Raw genomic sequence first — 21,873 nt, forward strand, 5'->3', positions numbered from 1 at the left:
ACATTACAAGTGTAAAACGACGCCAATGAGTGATTGTAAAGAATTTTAAAAGGACTCCGTCATATATGGATATGAAGGATGGGAATAGTTTAGACTAAGGTGAAAAATGCGTCTTGCCTTGTCCTGAGACCAAGCCAGAGTGTCCAACCCTGTTAAGTAGAGATGCTAGCTCACTGTTGGAATTCGGTCCACCTGTATAAATATAATAAATATAGGAATCCATTCTTAAAGTGCAAGTTAGGTTAAGCAGAGTGAAGAGAAATCATTTGTTATGTAAGTATGGCTTAACACTAGAAGTTTAAAAAACTCGCTTAGAAGAAGTTTTAAACACAACAATAGCGTAGTTTTTTATCAACATCCTGTTGGTATTAGACCTTCATCAGTTTTCTGTTGGTATTAGACCTAAATCAACAACATGCTGATTTTAGATCTGCGTAACTTCCTGTTGGTATTAGACCTTCATCAACTTTCTGTTGGTATAAGATCTTAATCAACTTCCTGTTGGTGTTAGATCTTAATCAACTTCCTGTTGGTATTAGACCTTCATCACCTTCCTGTTGGTATTAGCCCTTTATCGAATTTCTGTTGGTAATAAACCTTCATCGACTTCCTGTTGGAATTAGACCTAAATCAACTTCCTGTTGGTATTAGACCTCCATCAACTTCCTGTTAGTAAAGACCTCCATCAACTTCCTGTTGGTATAAGACCTTCATCAACTTTCTGTTGTTTTTCGACCTTCGTCACCTTCCAGTTGGTCTATGACCTTAATCAACTTTCTATTGGTTTTATACCTTCATCGACTTCCTGTTTGTATATGTCATTAATCGTTCTTTATCAATTTCCTGTGTCGTCTGTGATGTTGAACCTTCATCAACTTCCTGTTGGTATTATACCTTCATCAACTTCCTGTTGGTATTATACCTTCATCGACTTCCTGTTGGTATTAGTTCTTTATCAATTTTCTGTGTCGTCTGTTATGTTGAACCTTCATCAACTTCCTGTTGGCATTAGATCTTTATCAAATTCCTGTTGGTATCTTTTTTTAATCATTTTTCTGTTGGTATTAGATCTTAATCAACTTCCATTTGGTATTAGACATTCATCATCTTCCTGTTTGTATTAGCCCATCATCGACTTCCTGTTGGTATAAGTACATCAACTTTATGTCTCGTTTGTGATGTTGAAAATTCCCCGTTGTGTATTGATGATTTGATTAATTCTCTGTTGTGTATATAGAGGTTACACAACGAGTGGTTGTTGGATATGAAATTTATTCAACACGAGTGAGTTATTTTTAAAAAGTTACAAAAGACACGAGCTTTAGCGAGTGTCTTTTGTAACTTTTAAAAAATAACTTACGAGTGTGGAATAAATTCCATATCAAACAACCACGAGTCGTGTGACCTGTTTCTACCACAATTATATAGCCGATAGAAATACTAAGAGGATAAGTAAGCAATCCAACAGCAGTTTTGGTGTCAAGCGGCGATCACAGCATAGCATGACGTCACTTGATTATTGATGACGTTGACAAAAGATGATACGACACTGAGAAAGACGTAGTTCGGTCAAAATTCATCGTTCCAGCCAATCAGAATGCGTAAATTGTTAATTAACAGCTGCATCGTTTATTTGATACCCTGAGAGTTGAATAACACCGCCTATTGTGGTAGAATACTGATTTAATTAATGGCCCATTGTTTAATTCCCTGTTGTTTATTGATGAGTTTATTAATCCCCCGATGTTAATTAATGATTTAATTAATTCCCTGCTGTAAATTGAGGAGTTCATTAATTATCTGTGGTTTATAGATCATTTAATTAATTCCCCGTTGTTTATTGATGATTTAATTAATTCCCTGTTGTTTATTGATGTTTTAATTAATTTCCCGTTATTTATTGATCAATAAATTAATTCCCTGTCGTTTATTGATGATTTAATTAATTCCCCGTTGTTTATTGATGATTTAATTAATTACCTGATTTTATTGATGATTTAATTAATTCCCTGTTGTTTATTGATTATTTAATTAATTCCCCGTTGTTTATTGATGATTTAATTAATTCCTCGTTGTTTATTGCTGATTTAATTAATTCCCCGTTGTTTATTGATGATTTAACTAATTCTGTTGTTTATTGATGATTTAATTAATTCACCGTTGATTATTAATGATTTAATTTATTTCCCGTCGTTTATTGATGATTTAATTGACACATTGTTGCTTATTTGTGTTTTGATTAATTCCCAGGAGTGCTGACAGTCATATGGAAAAAGCAGACTGATTTAATGACAGAAGACTGTGGCCTGATTTGTTAGTCACCGATAAATGACACCTAAAAGTGTTGCTGTGTTGAGGATAATCATTAAAATAGTTATATCTGTGACATTAAAAGTTCACCTGATTGGCCTATGCCTGACTGTTCTAACTGTTGTAGTAAAGCAGCAAGTTCAGCAGTCGAACCAACTCCTCCTGAAATGTAGAATAAATAATTGTATATAGGACAGCTAGCTTGACCGGTCGAATCATCTCCTTCTGAAATGTAGAATAAATAATTGTATATAGGACAGCAAGTTCAGCGGCCGAACCATATCCTCCTGAAATGAAGAACAAATAATTATATATAGGACAGCAAGTTCAGCGGCCGAACCATCTCCTCCTGAAATGTAGAATAAATAATTGTATATAGGACAGCAAGTTCAGCGGTCGAACCATCTCCTCCTGAAATGTAGAATAAATAATTATATATAGGACAGCAAGTTCAGCGGCCGAACCATCTCCTCCTGAAATGTAGAATATATAATTTTATATAGGACAGCAAGTTCAGCGGCCGAACCATCTCCTCCTGAAATGTAGAATAAATAATTATATATAGGACAGCAAGTTCAGCGGCCGAACCATCTCCTCCTGAAATGTAGAATATATAATTTTATATAGGACAGCAAGTCCAGCGGCCGAACCATCTCCTCCTGAAATGTAGAATATATAATTTTATATAGGACAGCAAGTTCAGCGGCCGAACCATCTCCTCCTGAAATGTAGAATATATAATTTTATATAGGACAGCAAGTTCAGCGGTCAGGTCAACCATCCATACAAGATTGTTTTGATTTTATACACGGAAGCTTCATACCAAATTTGGTCAAAATCTATTCACCCATTAAAGACTAGTAGTGATTTTTGTGAAAAGGTGACAAACGACGGACGTTGCGCCATGGAGCCAAGTGAGCTAAAATAGGTATATATAGGACAGCGAGATCAGCGGGCGAATCAGCTTCGCCTGAAATAAAGATTAAACAAGGATATATTATATAAGTATTAAACGACATTCAATGCTACTTCTTGTGTTATGAATATACTATAAAATGGTACGAAACACCCTATTATTGGCGATGACATTGATACAGAAATATATCAGATTTTATCAAGACATGAACAAGAACAATCTTATTATCACGAGGATAATGACTCGTGTTTAGTCTTACAGACGCCCAATTATTATTATGGTTACTTGACAATGTATTTAGTTTTCTTGTTCACTAACTACTCTCTGTACATAGGCCAAATTTTTCACGAGAATTTCACGTGAACCAGGGCAAAAAAGTGAATTTCTTGTGATCACGTGATTAAACGTTTTAACGTGAGTTAAAGTTATGTTTGTATTTCACTTTTTTGCCCCGTTATCATGAAATTCACGCCAAGAAATATTGCCGGTGTACTAACGACGATTTGCGAGTATATGTTTACCTGTTTGGGTAAATCCTTGAGTTATACCGACTCCATGATTCTCACCAGATACAGACGTTTGTTTGAGAGTTTTAAAAAATTCTGTAATATCACTTCCACCTGCTCCATTGGTGCCTTTAAAAAAGAAAAGAAAAATGTGTAGGTAAAGAAATTGGTCTTTTATCAGTAAGGACGAAAACTATGATGCTGAAATTAGTTGTATTTACCTGAGTCTAAATCCGGTCCAATCGCGCGGCCAGTATTCGCCGTCGTCTGAATGATTCTTTGTTTTAATATGTCGTCGCCATTTCCAACTAAGCCACCTGGAAAATAAGAACAAAATCAATACAGATACACGGGGAGGGGAGAGCCGAGACAAAATTACCATGAGGGATCTTTTGAGTCAGAATTGACAAAGTTACATTGAATTTATAGTCAAAGTCAATAGAGTTACCTTGCATTCATATTTTGAGATATTCCGTATTTGCATATTACAAGGTTATCTGCCCTTGTGGGTAGGTATTAATTATGACGTCATGTGTTTTCGAGCGTAATATCATACTTTTCGGAAAAAATGGCGTGAATTGCGCTCACAAAATGATGAAGTAACTATCGATACTTACCCGCAAGTGAGCTAACTCTGTAATATGCAAAGACGGAATAATCAACAGAGTTACATTGAGCTGATATAGTATTTGTCAGAATGGAATAGCTACATTGATTTGATATTTTAGAGCTACCTCCAGATGACACCTCTTGCAGGGTTCTTTCCTGTAACGGTTGTAGTTGCCTTAAAAGTGCCGTCAGCTCTTCGTAGTTCATTCCAGCAGAACCTAACAGAAGACATATTAACACTGATGTATTAGCACCTACATTGCATCCTTTTTAATATTCCTGTCGGCAAGTGACATATAAATCTACTATTTACGTTAAAAGGTATGGGAGTAGTAGAAGGTTTTACTACTTCTCTGTCACGTCTTCCGAAACAAGCGTGTTTAGGATTTAAATCTTATTTCATTAGCGATGACGTGTAATGACACTTAACAAACAATCTATGATAAATGATTTTCTTCATACAAGTCTATTTCCCAAACAATAGGAAACAGATCTTAAAACAAATGGGGAAAACATAACGTGAAACATAACGTGAAGTACTTTTATAGATAATCCTAAACATGTACTTTTCATTGACTTGTATTTTACGGTAGATTGCAACTTTGCTAGCCATGGGTATTCACTTCAGATGTACGATACTCTGCTAGGAGGCGGGTAAGTTCAGCCGACCAATAAAGACGCACTTTCTATATGTCAATAACATTGAACTGAAGTAATTGCTGTCATCATTGAGGCATACCATGTCTGTCAACAGCAGCATCCAGCAAAACAATGTGATATTTACTATTCATGAAATATTTCAGACCAGCTAAACCAAGTAGCTTGATCCATTGGTTTCCAAACAAACTGGAAAGATAAATGCGTGTATGGTTTCTAATTCACAAAATATGCAAAAATAGAATTCGATCTCGTCACAATAGCATGAAAAACAAAAACTAATGAACAAATCAATCACAAATATGATAACCTTGAATTTTGAATTCGTCGTATTAAGCACTGCCATGTTTTTAATTGATCACCCCTTATGTCAAACTTTGTCATTGTTTACTTATTACGTGATCGATCCAGGAAATGACGCAGTGTGGAAACTTCAATTTGACGTGAGATATGACAATGGTATCGTCAGAAATACCCTTGGCTAGCGAAATTGGGTAGATAGGAACATGGTGAATCTATTGAAGACCAATTCACGATTTCTGCTTGCCCAGAAATACTTGTTAAATTTAATTGCATAACTCGGTGATTTATTTACCATGTGAATGAGTGTACCCTCCTGATTGTTCGATTTGCTTAAGAATGGAAAGTATCTGAGCGTCTACTGCACCTCTCCCTGGCAAACGTGACAGTAAGATAGCAATATATGAGTGATAATATAATCATATATATACTGATAAATACTGATTTACTGTTAGATGTTAAATATACTCATTACTATACTGATATATTGTTAGATATTGATAAATATACTGGTATATATATTGATAAATATAAGCTGATAAATATACTGATATATTGTTTTATCATTTTTCTGGATTTTTTGTCACTTCTCATTGGTCAAAAATACGCCACGTGATCACCGACAAAAACTACATTGCACTATTTTTCCGGAAGTAGTTTATAGAAAAAGTATATTGCACGGTTATTTTTAGATAACGTTATCGTCTACGTTACCAAAACGCTTCGTGTTCCTGGCGCTTTGAAACAAACGCTTTGATGACCTGAGTTTAAAGCGTAACCACAAAATGTGACAGACGACGTTGACTGTTTCGGTTTCTATCAATGATGATGATGACTTCCAGCTGATTACTACAGTTTAAGCTTCTAAAGTTTCAACATGAACCCGGTAGGAGAGTAGGAAATAATCGAATACCATTCATTAAGCGTCTGGAGTCATTGAATAGTGAATACGTTTTATATTTATTTTTAAAACTCCACCTAGGCTACTTACAATATTAGGCCAAGGCTAATCCTCCTGTTTGTATACGATTTTTATCTTACGGAATGGAGTACTAAGCACAAGATAATGTATCTAAATGTCAATCTGAATCTGTTAATATATGTTTGACGTCAAAGTGTATTATTTCAACGGAGAACAAACAATACATTTAATAGTCTGTGTCCTTAAGACATGGAGCTACATGTATAATGGAGTACATGTACATGTATGCAATTTACAAACACGCATGCACCGGGTTCATGTAATAAAAGCTGGAAGTGCATCAATTGATATTGTTCTCGTGTGTTGTTTTTGAATTATACTTGTTACAAAATCATAGGATTGTAACTGTCATCACGAAGCAGAATTTACATTGCGATGCTCATTTAGTTTCACACTCATTTCAATATGTGAAAAATCCAGAAAAAATAATAAAACAATTATAGCATTTTCATTTTGGTCAATACATGGTTATATCGACCACAGAAAAATATCGACCTCGGACTACGTCCTCGGTCAATATTTTTTCTATGGTCGATATAACCATGTATCGACCTCATCAAAATGCTATATTTGTATAATATAAACTGATATTCTTATCAACATTTATCAATTATAGATCTTTGATGAGGCCCATACGTTGTTGTACAGTCCTGGTAGCATAGATAATAACTCTGAGCATGAGGTCACTATTTTAGATTCCACTAGGGCGGTAAAACGTACTATGGACCGAATTAAAGATCTTTTAATGTGTATTCTAGATATGTAGTTTATTTGGCAAATGTCAAATTATTTCAATTTCATTTGTATAACATGAAACACAATCTGTATTAATTTACTTAGTCTTATACAAATGTTATCTCAAACATTTCGTTAGATATGATTTTGTTACTAGAATGTACACTGTACTATAAATTCCAGTTTACTCTTTCCAATCATGTGTAAAATATGCACCGCCACCCACATTAACGTCCATCAAAATAACCCTGTGTGTCTTATCGCTGTCTTTCTTTACATGATGAGGATGCCGTCTATCAATCTATAGTTATATACATGTAAAGAGACAGACATGGTTCCTGTCCGACTTCCAATTCTACAAAAGTATTCTGGCGTAACTGATTTGGTCACCATAGTTACCGATATTCTGATGCCCGGGCACATGGCCACTCTTCATGTGGATATTAATGGTCTGAACGCCTCCAGGCCTACCTACTTAATTGAATATATATTTAAAGTTACATGTGCTTTAAATTATATATAATATAACACATGAATAACTTTATAGCATCAATGTAAGTCACATAAACGTATGAATGTTACAGTAAATTTTGGTTGATTTTTTTGTTTTATTCTGTTTTTGTATATTACAGAGTTATCTACGTTTTCGGATCGGAATTAATAGCTAAGTCGATTTTTTTGTGTGAAGTATCGTCATACGTTTCAGACAAAATAACGTTTCAGTCGCAAAATAATGACGTCATAATAGATACCAACACTCAACGGAGATTACTCTGTTATATGCAAAGATTATCTAAATGGGAAGGCAACAATCACAATTTATTGATAAAAATTCCCGTCATTACGAATTGTATTTACAACAATAAGAATAGTATTAATTTAAGCTTTAAAGCACATGGAATACTTTTCGGAAAGGAAATATCAGAAATATGCACTATAATGATTAAACAGACATAAAATATCCATAAAAATATATACATTCAATTAATTTATTTTCAAATCAAGATTTCATAGATAATATATAATATTAACATTAATGATTCGCTTTGGAAAGAAAATAATAACATGCATGTGTAATACAAAATAAATAAAGCAGAAGTGCAGTGCAATGCAATAAGGTAAACATTTAGTTATTTACACAATATATGATACATAATAAATAATAATAAGACAATCATTGGTCATAATACAGTACAATAGTATTCATGACAGTATCTTCATCTTGACCGGATGCTATATGCTGCCTCAGAACTATGAGTGCCTCTTACTCATATCAACTAAAGATATTTTCCTCTCCCTATCTAACGAGAAATCGATCTTGATTGTCGTCATATATTTTATAAGTCCAATTTACCAATGTGAAGAAGGAAATCATCGTCATCGACTGTTTTTTCACTCACAATTCAGACACAGTGCAATGGAAGAACATTAGTGTTGGTTGAAAATAAGCCTTAGATATGTTTTCTTTCAGAAATGATTTAAAAAATATAAACTACTATGAGTGTATTGTAAAATGTCTTGCGTACTGTACTATGACCACTGGTTATTATTTACTTTGTGAAAAGGAAATCATGTTTCCGACTAGATCAATAAGAACATAAAATAAAACAATTTCTACCATATTCGTTTTAAAGTTTTCAAACATTAAGGTTGAAATATTTCGAGATTTATCAGCACAACTGAGTTTTGCGGTTAGCTTATGTTGGAAAGACAAGTTGTGATGTTATATGTGTATTTTACTTACCTCCCCTGGTATGAGAATGTGTTGGAGTAGAAGACGTCGCTACAATAGATAATGGCACAATAAAATATATATCTTGATCAAAATACCATAACAGCCTATTAATATTTACATATTGATAGGAAGTATCATTCAATTGTTAAATCCGCGAATATTAATCTTCGCGAACTTGTCTTGAAATGAAAATCGCGAAATCTAATAGCCGCGAAAGACAATTGGTTTACATTATATTTATAGCAGTGTTGAAGAAAAGGGACTAATAAAATCCCTGTGGACTGCCCCCACCAGAAATCAAATCCGGTGGGAAAAAATATATACGAGTCAAAGAAGCATGTACCGCCAGCTGAGTGACAGAGACCGCTGCTTTTACAGTAGCGTCACGATTCTGTGTGTATGCCTTTGTTTAAAGCGTACGATATATGTTTTACAATTATAACATATGAAACTAAGATACGAACGCAATCTGTAACCAAGACAGGTAACACAAAGTAATTATGATATTACGTGTTTCAAAGCGATCTCCCAACCAGATTATAAATGCAATATATTGGTAAATAGTTTGCATCATATGTTTTATGACAAATAAAAAAAATCGGAAATAAAAATAAAACATGTTTCAAATTGCACAGATTTCTATGCTAATTTCAATTAGATAGCAGACATGACATATATACCGGCCATTTATCGGTTTTGACATCACAAATCAGTTTCATTATAAATTCATTACTAATAGATAATATACGACCCAGAAACACAAGTCTGTGTTTAATATCATAACAACAATACTACGGCCAATTTGTTCACAAACATATCCTTGTAAATAAACAATATTCGATACAAAACTGACATTGTTTATTTTCCTAGTGACAGAATGTACATCATTGTTTCACGTTTTATATCACAAAATGTATTCACACAGAAAAGGTACGAACAAAACCAGAGATAGACCCTTGTTAATTAATATCAATAAATCATTAAACTTTTGTCATTTCCTAAATTAACGAACAATCTTTTACTATAGTAGTACAATCTTCATTTGTATGTTAATTCAGATGTGTTTCGTTAAGTGATTCGTCGTTCTGTCATAAATGTAGGTGTTGCCTTTTTGATTACACAGGGAACCTATCTTTCGAATTGATTTAGGGTTATTAGTAGATATAGTATAGGTCGAAGATGGAAAATAATTGACATGTAGATGGATTGCTTTGCACTTAAAACGAATTCCTAATACATACATGTCAGTGAAATTAATAGCCTTTAAAATTCATTACGAAGTAATGATAAGATAATCCATCAATTGATTGATCCATGTTTAATTGTTAACTTGTTGACTACCAATTGAAAGCATACAGTTTATAAGCAATAAACTTTGCGCAAAATAACTTTCCCAATTTACACAAGCTACAATGTAACTGTTAAACATTATAACTATCCACTTATTGTGATTTCCACGTATAATGTTTTCCGAAATATTTTTTATATTCTTTGTATTTCATTGCATATGGAAAAAATAGACGAAAGAATGGATAGAAACTAGAGAATGAGTTGTTATTTTCAGTAGACTATAAAATATAATGTTATCTATTGATTTGTTTAATAAAATCATCAGTTGTATTTATCAATTATAAATACAAATGTATTCCTACGATCACATGAAACATCTAGTCCCATATCAAGATACATAGGATGATGTGTAATCATATAAGGTAATGTTACATTATAAATCCCACAGTACTAATCAATCCATGATCCATAATTTCAAATCTATGGCATGAGCAGTCATACGACTGATACTTTAACATGTTTTACAAATTTATTTACACTATGAATCTGCGACAAATCGCTGAATCGCTGAATCGCTGTGGTCGGATCGTTGGAAGCTAGTTCTAGCTTGTGAAGATCCATCGTGGTCATTTAAATACTGGTTACAGGATTAAAATACTGGTTACAGATACAAGATACAAGATGTACTTTAAAACCATTTTACATTATGAATCTAGGATAGGTACAAAATGTACTTTAAAACCTGGTTACATTATGAATCTAGGACAGATACAAAATGTACTTTAAAACTTTTTTACATTTTGAGTCTGTGATAGATTCTTTTTAAAATGTTTATGAGTCTGTAACAGATACTTGTTGTATTCTACAGTGTAATACTGGTTGTTGTATATTACAGTGTAATACTGCTTGTTGTATATTACAGTGTTATACTGGTTGTTGTATATTACAGTTAATTACTGGTTTATATATATTATAGTCACTGTGTCATATTAATTGTTGTATATTACAGCGTAACATGGTTGTTGTATATTATAGTGTGTTACTGGTTGGTGTATATTGCAATATAATATTAATTGTTGTATATTACAATGTAATACTGGTGGTTCTATATAATAGTGTAATACTGACTGTTGTATATTATAGTGTAATACTGGTTGTTGTATATTACAGTGTAATACTGGTTGTTGTATATAAAAGTGTAATACTGGTTGTTTTATATTATACTGTAATATTGGTTGTTATATATTACACTGTAATATTGGTTGTTGTATACACTGATGTACCTACCAGACCAGATTGATTACGTGATGTGTCAGTTCAAGGTCCAGTGTATAATGAGTCAATTTAAACACGTTCTATACGTATTACACAATGATTGTATGACATATTGTTTCACATCTTATGCATAATGAATATACGGTATATAATTACATGTAAATGGGTATATCCTAGATAGCTTTTAAGGGACATGTAGATATTGTATAATTAAATACATCTCCTAAATATTATAAGAAGGAGTATAGCAAGATATATCTCATGACAGGTCAGTTCGAAACCAGAAGCACATAAAAACAAATTACTTGTGGTAGAGTCAGTTGGAGAGATTTTTCCTGTAACGGTCTATAGTAACCTCTTAAATGTAACTATCTGTGGTAACCCCTTACCTGTAACTGTCTGTGGTAACCCCTTATCTGTAATTGTCTGTGGTAACCCCTTACCTGTTACTGTCTGTGGTAACTCCTTATCTGTAACTGTCTGTGATAAACCCTTACCTGTAATTGTCTGTGATAAACCATTACCTGTAACTGTCTGTGGTAACCCCTTATCTGTATCTGTCTGTGGTAACCCCTTACCTGTAATTGTCTGTGGTAACCCCTTGCCTGTTACTGTCTGTGGTAACTCCTTATCTGTAACTGTCTGTGATAAACCCTTACCTGTAATTGTCTGTGATAAACCCTTATCTGTAACTGTCTGTGATAAACCCTTACCTGTAATTGTCTGTGATAAACCCTTACCTGTATCTGTCTGTGGTAACCCCTTACCTGTAACTGTCTGTCGTAACCCCTTACCTGTAACTGTCTGTGGTAACCCCTTACCTGTAACTGTCTGTGATAAACCCTTACCTGTAACTGTCTGTGGTAACCCCTTACCTGTAACTGTCTGTGGTAACCCCTTATCTGTAACTGTCTGTGGTAACCCCTTACTTGTAACTGTCTGTGATAAACCCTTACCTTTATCTGTCTGTGGTAACCCCTTACCTGTAACTGTCTGTGGTAACCCCTTATCTGTAATTGACTGTGGTAACCCCTTGCCTGTTACTGTCTGTGGTAACTCCTTATCTGTAACTGTCTGTGATAAACCCTTACCTGTAACTGTTTGTGGTAACCCTTATCTATATATGTCTGTGGTAACCCCTTACCTGTAACTGTCTGCGGTAACCCTCTACCTGTTACTGTCTGTGGTAACTGTTTACATTTAGCTGTCGATGGTAACCTCTTACCTGACTCAGCAGCTAGTGATGCTAACAACTGAAGAGATTTTTCCTGTAGCTGTCTAAGAGCTGCCTGACGTTCCGGACTTACTACACAAACAAGACTTACCTGTAATTTTAACATTCGTTCTTTAACATTACTTACTACACTAACAAGACGTACCTGTACTTTAACATTCCTTCTTTAACATTACTAACTACAATAAGAAGACTTACCTGTATTTTAACATACCTTCTTTAACATTACTTACTACACTAACAAGACTTACCTGTAATTTTAACATTCATTCTTTAACATTACTTACTACACTAACAAGACTTACCTGTACTTTTAACATTCCTCCTTTAACATTAATTACTACACTAACAAGACTTACCTGTACATTAACATTCCTTCTTTAACATTACTTTCACACTAACAAGACTTACCTGTGCTTTTAACATTCCTTCTTTAACGTTACTTACATACTAACAAGACTTACCTGTACTTTAACATTCCTTCTTTAACATTACTTACTACACTAACAAGACTTACCTGTACTTTAACATTCCTTCTTTAACATTACTTACTACACTAACAAGACTTACCTGTACTTTTAACATTCCTTCTTTAACATTACGTAACATTAACAATACTAACCTGTACTTTTAACATTCCTTCTTTAACATTACTTACTTACACTACTAACAAGACTTACCTGTACTTTTAACATTCCTTCTTTAACATTACTTACTACACTAAGAAGACTTACCTGTATTTTAACATTCCTTCTTTAACATTACTTACTACACTAACAAGACTTACCTGTACTTTTAACATTCCTTCTTTAACATTACTTACTACACTAACAAGACTTACCTGTACTTTTAACATTCCTTCTTTAACATTACTTACTACACTAACAAGACTTACCTGTACTTTTAACATTCCTTCTTTAACATTACTTACACACTAACAAGACTTACCTGTACTTTTAACATTCCTTCTTTAACATTACTTTACACACTAACAAGACTTACCTGTACTTTTAACATTCCTTCTTTAACATTACTTACTACACTAACAAAACTTACCTGTACTTTTAACATTCCTTCTTTAACATTACTTACTACACTAACAAGACTTACCTGTACTTTTAACATTCCTTCTTTAACATTACTTACTACACTAACAAGACTTACCTGTACTTTTAACATTCCTTCTTTAACATTACTTACTACACTAACAAGACTTTCCTGTACTTTTAACATTCCTTCTTTAACATTACTTACACACTAACAAGACTTACCTGTACTTTTAACATTCCTTCTTTAACATTACTTACTACACTAACAAGACTTACCTGTACTTTTAACATTCCTTCTTTAACATTACTTACTACACTAACAAGACTTACCTGTACTTTTAACATTCCTTCTTTAACATTACTTACACACTAACAAGACTTACCTGTACTTTTAACATTCCTTCTTTAACATTACTTACTACACTAACAAGACTTACCTGTACTTTTAACATTCCTTCTTTAACATTACTTACTACACTAACAAGACTTACCTGTACTTTTAACATTCCTTCTTTAACATTACTTACTACACTAACAAGACTTACCTGTACTTTAAACATTCCTTCTTTAACATTACTTACTACACTAACAAGACTTACCTGTACTTTTAACATTCATTCTTTAACATTACGTAAATTTAACAATACTAACCTGTACTTTTAACATTCCTCCTTTAACATTGCTTACAACTAACAATACTTACCTGTACTTTTTACATTCCTTCTTTAACATTACTTACTACACTAACAAGATTTACCTGTACTTTTAACATTCCTTCTTTAACATTACTTACTACACTAACAAGACTTACCTGTACTTTTAACATTCCTTCTTTAACATTACTTACACACTAACAAGACTTACCTGTACTTTTAACATTCCTTCTTTAACATTACTTACTACACTAACAAGACTTACCTGTACTTTTAACATTCCTTCTTTAACATTACTTACTACACTAACAAGACTTACCTGTACTTTAACATTCCTTCTTTAACATTACTTACTACACTAACAAGACTTACCTGTACTTTTAACTTCTTTAACATTACTTACTACACTAACAAGACTTAACCTGTACTTTAACATTCCTTCTTTAACATTACTTACTACACTAACAAGACTTACCTGTACTTTTAACATTCCTTCTTTAACATTACTTACTACACTAACAAGACTTACCTGTGCCTTAACATTCATTCTTTAACAATACTTACACACTAACAAGACTTACCTGTACTTTTAACATTCCTTCTTTAAAATTACTTACTACACTAATAAGACTTTCCTGTGCCTAAACATTCATTCTTTAACAATACTTACACACTAACAAGACCTAAACTGTACTTTAACATTCCTTCTTTAACATTACTTACTACACTAACAAGACTTACCTGTACTTTTAACATTCCTTTTTTAACATTACTTACTAGACTAACAAGACTTACCTGTACTTTTAACATTCCTTCTTTAACAATACTTACTACACTAACAAGACTTACCTGTACTTTAACATTCCTTCTTTAACATTACTTACACACTAACAAGACTTACCTGTACTTTTAACATTCCTTCTTTAACATTACTTACTACACTAACAAGACTTACCTGTACTTTTAACATTCCTTCTTTAACATTACTTACTACATAAGAAGACTTTCCTTTGATTTAACATTCCTTCTTTAACATTACTTACTACACTAACAAGACTTACGTGTACTTTTAACATTCATTCTTTAACATTACGTAAACATTAACAATACTAACCTGTACTTTTATCATTCCTTCTTTAACATTACTTACTACACTAACAAGATTTACCTGTACTTTAAACATTCCTTCTTTAACATTACTTACTACACTAACAAGACTTACCTGTACTTTTAACATTCCTTCTTTAACATTACTTACACACTAACAAGACTTACCTGTACTTTTAACATTCCTTCTTTAACATTACTTACTTTACTAACAAGACTAACAAGACTTAATTGTACTTGTACATTACTTCTTTAACATTACTTACTACACTAACAAGACTTACCTGTACTTTTAACATTCCTTCTTTAACATTACTTACTACACTAACAAGACTTACCTGTACTTTTAACATTCCTTCTTTAACATTACTTACTACACTAATAAGACTTTCCTGTGCCTTAACATTCATTCTTTAACAATACTTACACACTAACAAGACTTACCTGTACTTTTAACATTCCTTCTTTAACATTACTTACTACACTAACAAGACTTACCTGTACTTTTAACATTCCTTCTTTAACATTACGTACACATTAACAAGACTTGCCTGTACTTTAACATTCCTTCTTTAACATTACTTACACACTAACAAGACTTACCTGTACTTTTAACATTCCTTCTTTAACATTACTTACTACACTAACAAGACTTACCTGTACTTTTAACATTCCTTCTTTAACATTACTTACTACACTAACAAGACTTACCTGTACTTTTAACATTCCTTCTTTAACATTACTTACTACACTAACAAGACTTACCTGTACTTTAACATTCCTTCTTTAACATTACTTACTACACTAACAAGACTTACCTGTACTTTTAACATTCCTTCTTTAACATTACTTACTACACTAACAAGACTTACCTGTACTTTTAACATTCATTTTTAACATTCCTTATTTAACATTACTTACTACACTAACACGACTTTCCTGTACTTTAACATTCCTTCTTTAACATTACTGACTACACTAACAAGACTTAACTTAACTGTACTTTTAACATTCCTTATTTAACATTACTTACTACACTAACAAGACTTACCTGTACTTTTAACATTCCTTCTTTAACATTACTTACTACACTAACAAGACTTACCTGTACTTTTAACATTCCTTCTTTAACATTACTTACTACACTAACAAGACTTACCTGTACTTTTAACATTCCTTCTTTAACATTACTTACTACACTAACAAGACTTACCTGTACTTTTAACATTCCTTCTTTAACATTACTTACTACACTAACAAGACTTACCTGTACTTTTAACATTCCTTCTTTAACATTACTTACACACTACAAGACTTACCTGTACTTTTAACATTCCTTCTTTAACATTACGTACTACACTAACAAGACTTAATTGTACTTGTACATTACTTCTTTATCATTACTTACTACACTAACAAGATATACCTGTACTTTTAACATTCCTTCTTTAACATTACTTACACACTTACAAGACTTACATGTACTTTAACATTCCTTCATTAACATTACTTACTACACTAACAAGATTTACCTGTACTTTAACATTCCTTCTTTAACATTAATTACTTACTACACTAATAAGACTTACCTGTACTTTAACATTACTTCTTTAACATTACTTACTTCACTAACAAGACTTACCTGTAATTTTAACATTCCTTCTTTAACATTAATTACTTACTAAACTAATAAGACTTACCTGTACTTTTAACATTACTTCTTTAACATTACTTACTACACTAACAAGACTTACCTGTACTTTAACATTCCTTCTTTAACATTACTTACTACAATAACAAGACTTACCTGTACTTTTAACATTCCTTCTTTAACATTACTTACTACACTAACAAGACTTACCTGTACTTTTAACATTCCTTCTTTAAAATTACTTACTACAATAACAAGACTTTCCTGTACATTAACATTCCTTCTTCAACATTACTTACACACTAACAAGACTTACCTGTGCTTTTAACATTCCTTCTTTAACGTTACTTACTACACTTACCAGACTTACCTGTACTTTTAACATTCCTTCTTTAACATTACTTACATACTAACAAGACTTACCTGTTCCTTTACATTCCTTCTTTAACAATACTTACTACACTAACAAGACTTACCTGTACTTTTAACATTCCTTCTTTAACATTACTTACTACAATAAGAAGACTTTCCTGTGCTTTCACATTCCTTCTTTAACATTACTTACATACTAACAAGATTTACCTGTACTTTAACATTCCTTCGTTAACATTACTTACTACACTAACAAGACTTACCTGTACTTTTAACATTCCTTACCTGTACTTTTAACATTCCTTCTTTAACATTACGTAAACATTAACAAGACTTGCCTGTACTTTTATCATTCCTTCTTTAACATTACTTACATACTAACAAGATTTACCTGTACTTTAACATTCCTTCTTTAACATTACTTACTACACTAACAAGACTTACCTGTACTTTAACATTCCTTCTTTAACATTACTTGCTACAAAAATAAGACTTCCCTGTACTTTTAACATTCCTTCTTTAACATTACTTACTACACTAACAAGACTTACCTGTACTTTAACATTCCTTCGTTAACATTACTTACTACACTAACAAGACTTACCCTTACTTTTAACATTTCTTCTCTGCGATTTCATTGCGCTTGTCTCAGTGATTTTGCTTTGCCCTTCAACAAAGACAGTTTAATGCAATATAAGTATTTTAATCAAGGAACCAGATCCTAACATTTATCTTTCGATCTGACACCATTGCACAACGTTGACAAAACTAGTTAAGAAAAGGTACATTTGGGATAAGGTGAAGGTTTTAATACTATCTCGTTATTGTAACTTGAATAAAACTTGTATTTATTGTACAGCAACTGTTAAAGTGAAAAGTGTGATACAAGCATGAACCCACCGACCACGTGATTGGTCACTTGACCTTATACATATTGACGCTGGTCCAATTTCCAGTACTCAATATGAGTACTTAATGAATTATAATTGTAATCATTATTCCTTCTTTGCATAAGTATTTTTCATTATGTCATGAGTTAGTGAACGTTTCTGTTTTCTTTTTTTTTTGATAAAAATATTTTCAAGCGCAACAAACCAAAATTCCAAACACTTCCATTCTTATTTACTTTATATATCATTATCATAAAAATCACTCACACTCAATGTCAACATTAAACATATATCATCATCATCATCATCATTACACTATCTTCTTCATCATCACCATCATATCATCATCATCATTATCGTCATCATCATCGCCATAACTTTAATCATCATCATCATCACCATCATCATAGCATCATCATCTATCATCATCTTATCATCATCATCATCATCATCATCATCATCACCATCGCCATCACTTTCATCATTATTATCATCATGACCAACACCACCATTAATTCATCATATTTCATTATTTCATCATTCTATTCATCAACATAAGCATACTATCATTTATCAGACTTCATACTCTATACCAATCCTTCATAAACAAACTCACTATTCTATCCACATAAAACAAACAATGCATACCTCCTTTCATGCTGTCTTTCATTCATGAATACTGTTAATTGTGATATTAGTGAATTTGATTTGTACTCGTAAGAGGAGCAGAGAGACATAAAAGTAAATAAAGCAAAGTGTTGGATTTAGAAAGGAGGAAATTTATCAGAATTATCTAGCCTACCTTTCAGCAAATTCATTAGCATTACGCTAGCATGCAACACATGACGTCATTACCAACACCTAGATAACTCTGAAGTATGCAAAGTGGATATATAACCCGATGATTAAAATCTGTTGAGAGTTGTGGACTACCTACGTAGTGAAGTAGCGGGGGCGGACTTCCTTACGTAGGATGTTGTGGTTTTGATAATCTTCTTTTCAGCTTTTTTCGCAGCCTTCATGGCAGCCTTCCTGGCGGCTCGCTTAGCAGCCTTGGCGGCTCTTAAACGCTTCAATTTCAATTCCAACTGTCTCCGTCTTTTTGATGTGCTGGTTTTTGTTTTATATTCTGAAATAGAGTAATGTAATGGCGCGATGATAAGTTGATAGCACCACACATGACCTTTTACAATGTCTGATTTCACATCACAACTTGGAATTATCCCTATACTTTTGAACATGTAATGTTCCTCCTTTAGAAATGTTCGAGTTTACTGCTGAACCACAAATAAAAGAAAAACTAATTATGATTTAAGAAAATATTTTTCTATAGTTTAATCGTTTAAATAGTTCAGCTCAGTTATATGGGAGCTACAAACCGCAAAAGGAGGTACAATGTACAAACAAATAGCTCATGTTATATTCTTAACAGTATTCTCTACAGTGTACATCTTCATTTCAATTATAACATTTCACCATCAATTAATAAAGTGTAAACGACATAAAAAATAATGGTTTAACTTCAAAATCTGTTATTATTATGTCCAGGTGGACGTTTATAGCTTGGACTCGTAGACTTGTAATTAGACGATGGAACAATGGTAGCAAGAATAGTTTAATTGATTGTTTTGATATTTGTGGTTTCCGTGGTAACCACGACAACAACTAAATGTTCTACACCACGTAAATGTCATAACATACTGTATAGCCTGCTATTTTCGCGGACCAAGCTTTTCGCGCTTCGTCTATAAACGAGAAAAACCTAGGTTAGTGAGTTAAAATTTTCGTGATATGAATTGAAGAGAAGATTAAACCATTAAATTATTTTCAGTGTAGCGCGGATCAAATTTTCGCGATCACAGCACTGTACCGCGAAAATATAATCCCCTTGAAAGTAACCGTCTTTTCAGTAATTAGGTGATTGCTGCAGTAAAACTACAGTTTGTCTGGATATCTGTGAGGTTATATACAATTACATACTATTATAACTAGCTTCCTAACTATAATGCAAATATACAATTACATACTCTATTAACCAGCTTCCTAACTCTAATGTAAATGTACAATTACATACTATAATAACCAGCTTCCTTATCTCTAATGTAAATTTACAATTACATACTGTAACAACCAGCTTCCATATATCTAACGTAAATATACAATATACAAACTGTAACAACCAGCTTCTATATCTATTATGTAAATATACAATTACATACTGCAATAATCAGCTTCCATGTCTCTAATGTAAATATACAATTACATACTGTAACAACCAGCTTCCTTATCTTTAATGTAGATATAAAATTATATACTTTAATAACCAGCTCTTTATCTCTAATGTAAATATACAATTACATACTGTAAAAACCAGTTTCCATGTCTCTAATGTAAATATACAATTAAATACTGTAATAACCAGCTCATTATCTAAAATGTAAATATACAATTACATACTGTAATAACCAGCTTCCTTATCTCTAATGTAGATATACAATTGCATACTAAAATAGCCAGCTTCCTTATCTCTAATGTAGATATACAATTACATACTATAATAACCAGCTTCCTTATCTCTAATGTAAATTTACAATTACATACTGTAACAACCAGCTTCCATATATCTAACGTAAATATACAATATACAAACTGTAACAACCAGCTTCTATATCTATTATGTAAATATACAATTACATACTGCAATAATCAGCTTCCATGTCTCTAATGTAAATATACAATTACATACTGTAACAACCAGCTTCCTTATCTTTAATATAGATATAAAATTATATACTTTAATAACCAGCTCTTTATCTCTAATGTAAATATACAATTACATACTGTAAAAACCAGTTTCCATGTCTCTAATGTAAATATACAATTAAATACTGTAATAACCAGCTCATTATCTAAAATGTAAATATACAATTACATACTGTAATAACCAGCTTCCTTATCTCTAATGTAGATATACAATTGCATACTAAAATAGCCAGCTTCCTTATCTCTAATGTAGATATACAATTACATACTATAATAACCAGCTTCCTTATCACTAATGTTAATATACAATTACATACTGTTATAATTAGCTTCATAACTCTAATGTAAATGTACAATTTCATACTGTAATAACCAGCTCCTTATCTCTAATGTAAATATACAATTACATACTGTAATAACCAGCTTCCTTATCTCTAATGTAGATAAACAATTATAACTGTAATACCCAGCTTCCTTATCTCTACTGTAAATATACAATTACATACTGTAATAACCAGCTTCCTTATCTTTAATGTAACTATACAATTACATACTGTAATAACAAGCTCCTTATCACTAATGTAAATATACAATTATAACTGTAATAACCAGCTTCTCATCTCGAATGTAAATATACAATTATAACTGTAATACCCAGCTTCCTTATCTTTAATGTAAATATACAATTACATACTGTAATAACAAGCTCCTTATCACTAATGTAAATATACAATTATAACTGTAATAACAAGCTCCTTATCACTAATGTAAATATACAATTATAACTGTAATAACCAGCTTCGCATCTCTAATGTAAATATACAATTACATACTGTAAT

At 32.2% G+C, this 21,873-nt stretch overlaps 1 protein-coding gene across 1 annotated transcript in view; it reads right to left on the bottom strand.

Moving 5' to 3' along the window:
* Positions 1-94: 94 nt before the first annotated feature.
* The window catches only part of LOC138307159 (uncharacterized), a 30,416-nt gene continuing 8,637 nt past the window's right edge, over positions 95-21,873 (bottom strand). Inside the window, exons 3-12 of the mRNA XM_069247789.1 lie at positions 19,209-19,400; positions 12,541-12,621; positions 8,760-8,798; positions 7,415-7,489; positions 5,594-5,671; positions 4,467-4,559; positions 3,954-4,049; positions 3,748-3,861; positions 2,401-2,472; positions 95-192 (exon numbers count right to left, since the gene is read on the bottom strand). Of these exons, the coding sequence (XP_069103890.1) occupies positions 95-192; positions 2,401-2,472; positions 3,748-3,861; positions 3,954-4,049; positions 4,467-4,559; positions 5,594-5,671; positions 7,415-7,489; positions 8,760-8,798; positions 12,541-12,621; positions 19,209-19,400 (938 nt within the window). The remainder of the gene's footprint in view (positions 193-2,400; positions 2,473-3,747; positions 3,862-3,953; positions 4,050-4,466; positions 4,560-5,593; positions 5,672-7,414; positions 7,490-8,759; positions 8,799-12,540; positions 12,622-19,208; positions 19,401-21,873) is intronic.

The sequence above is a fragment of the Argopecten irradians genome, chromosome 14 (assembly GCF_041381155.1).
Source record: "Argopecten irradians isolate NY chromosome 14, Ai_NY, whole genome shotgun sequence".
NCBI lineage: Eukaryota > Metazoa > Mollusca > Bivalvia > Pectinida > Pectinidae > Argopecten > Argopecten irradians.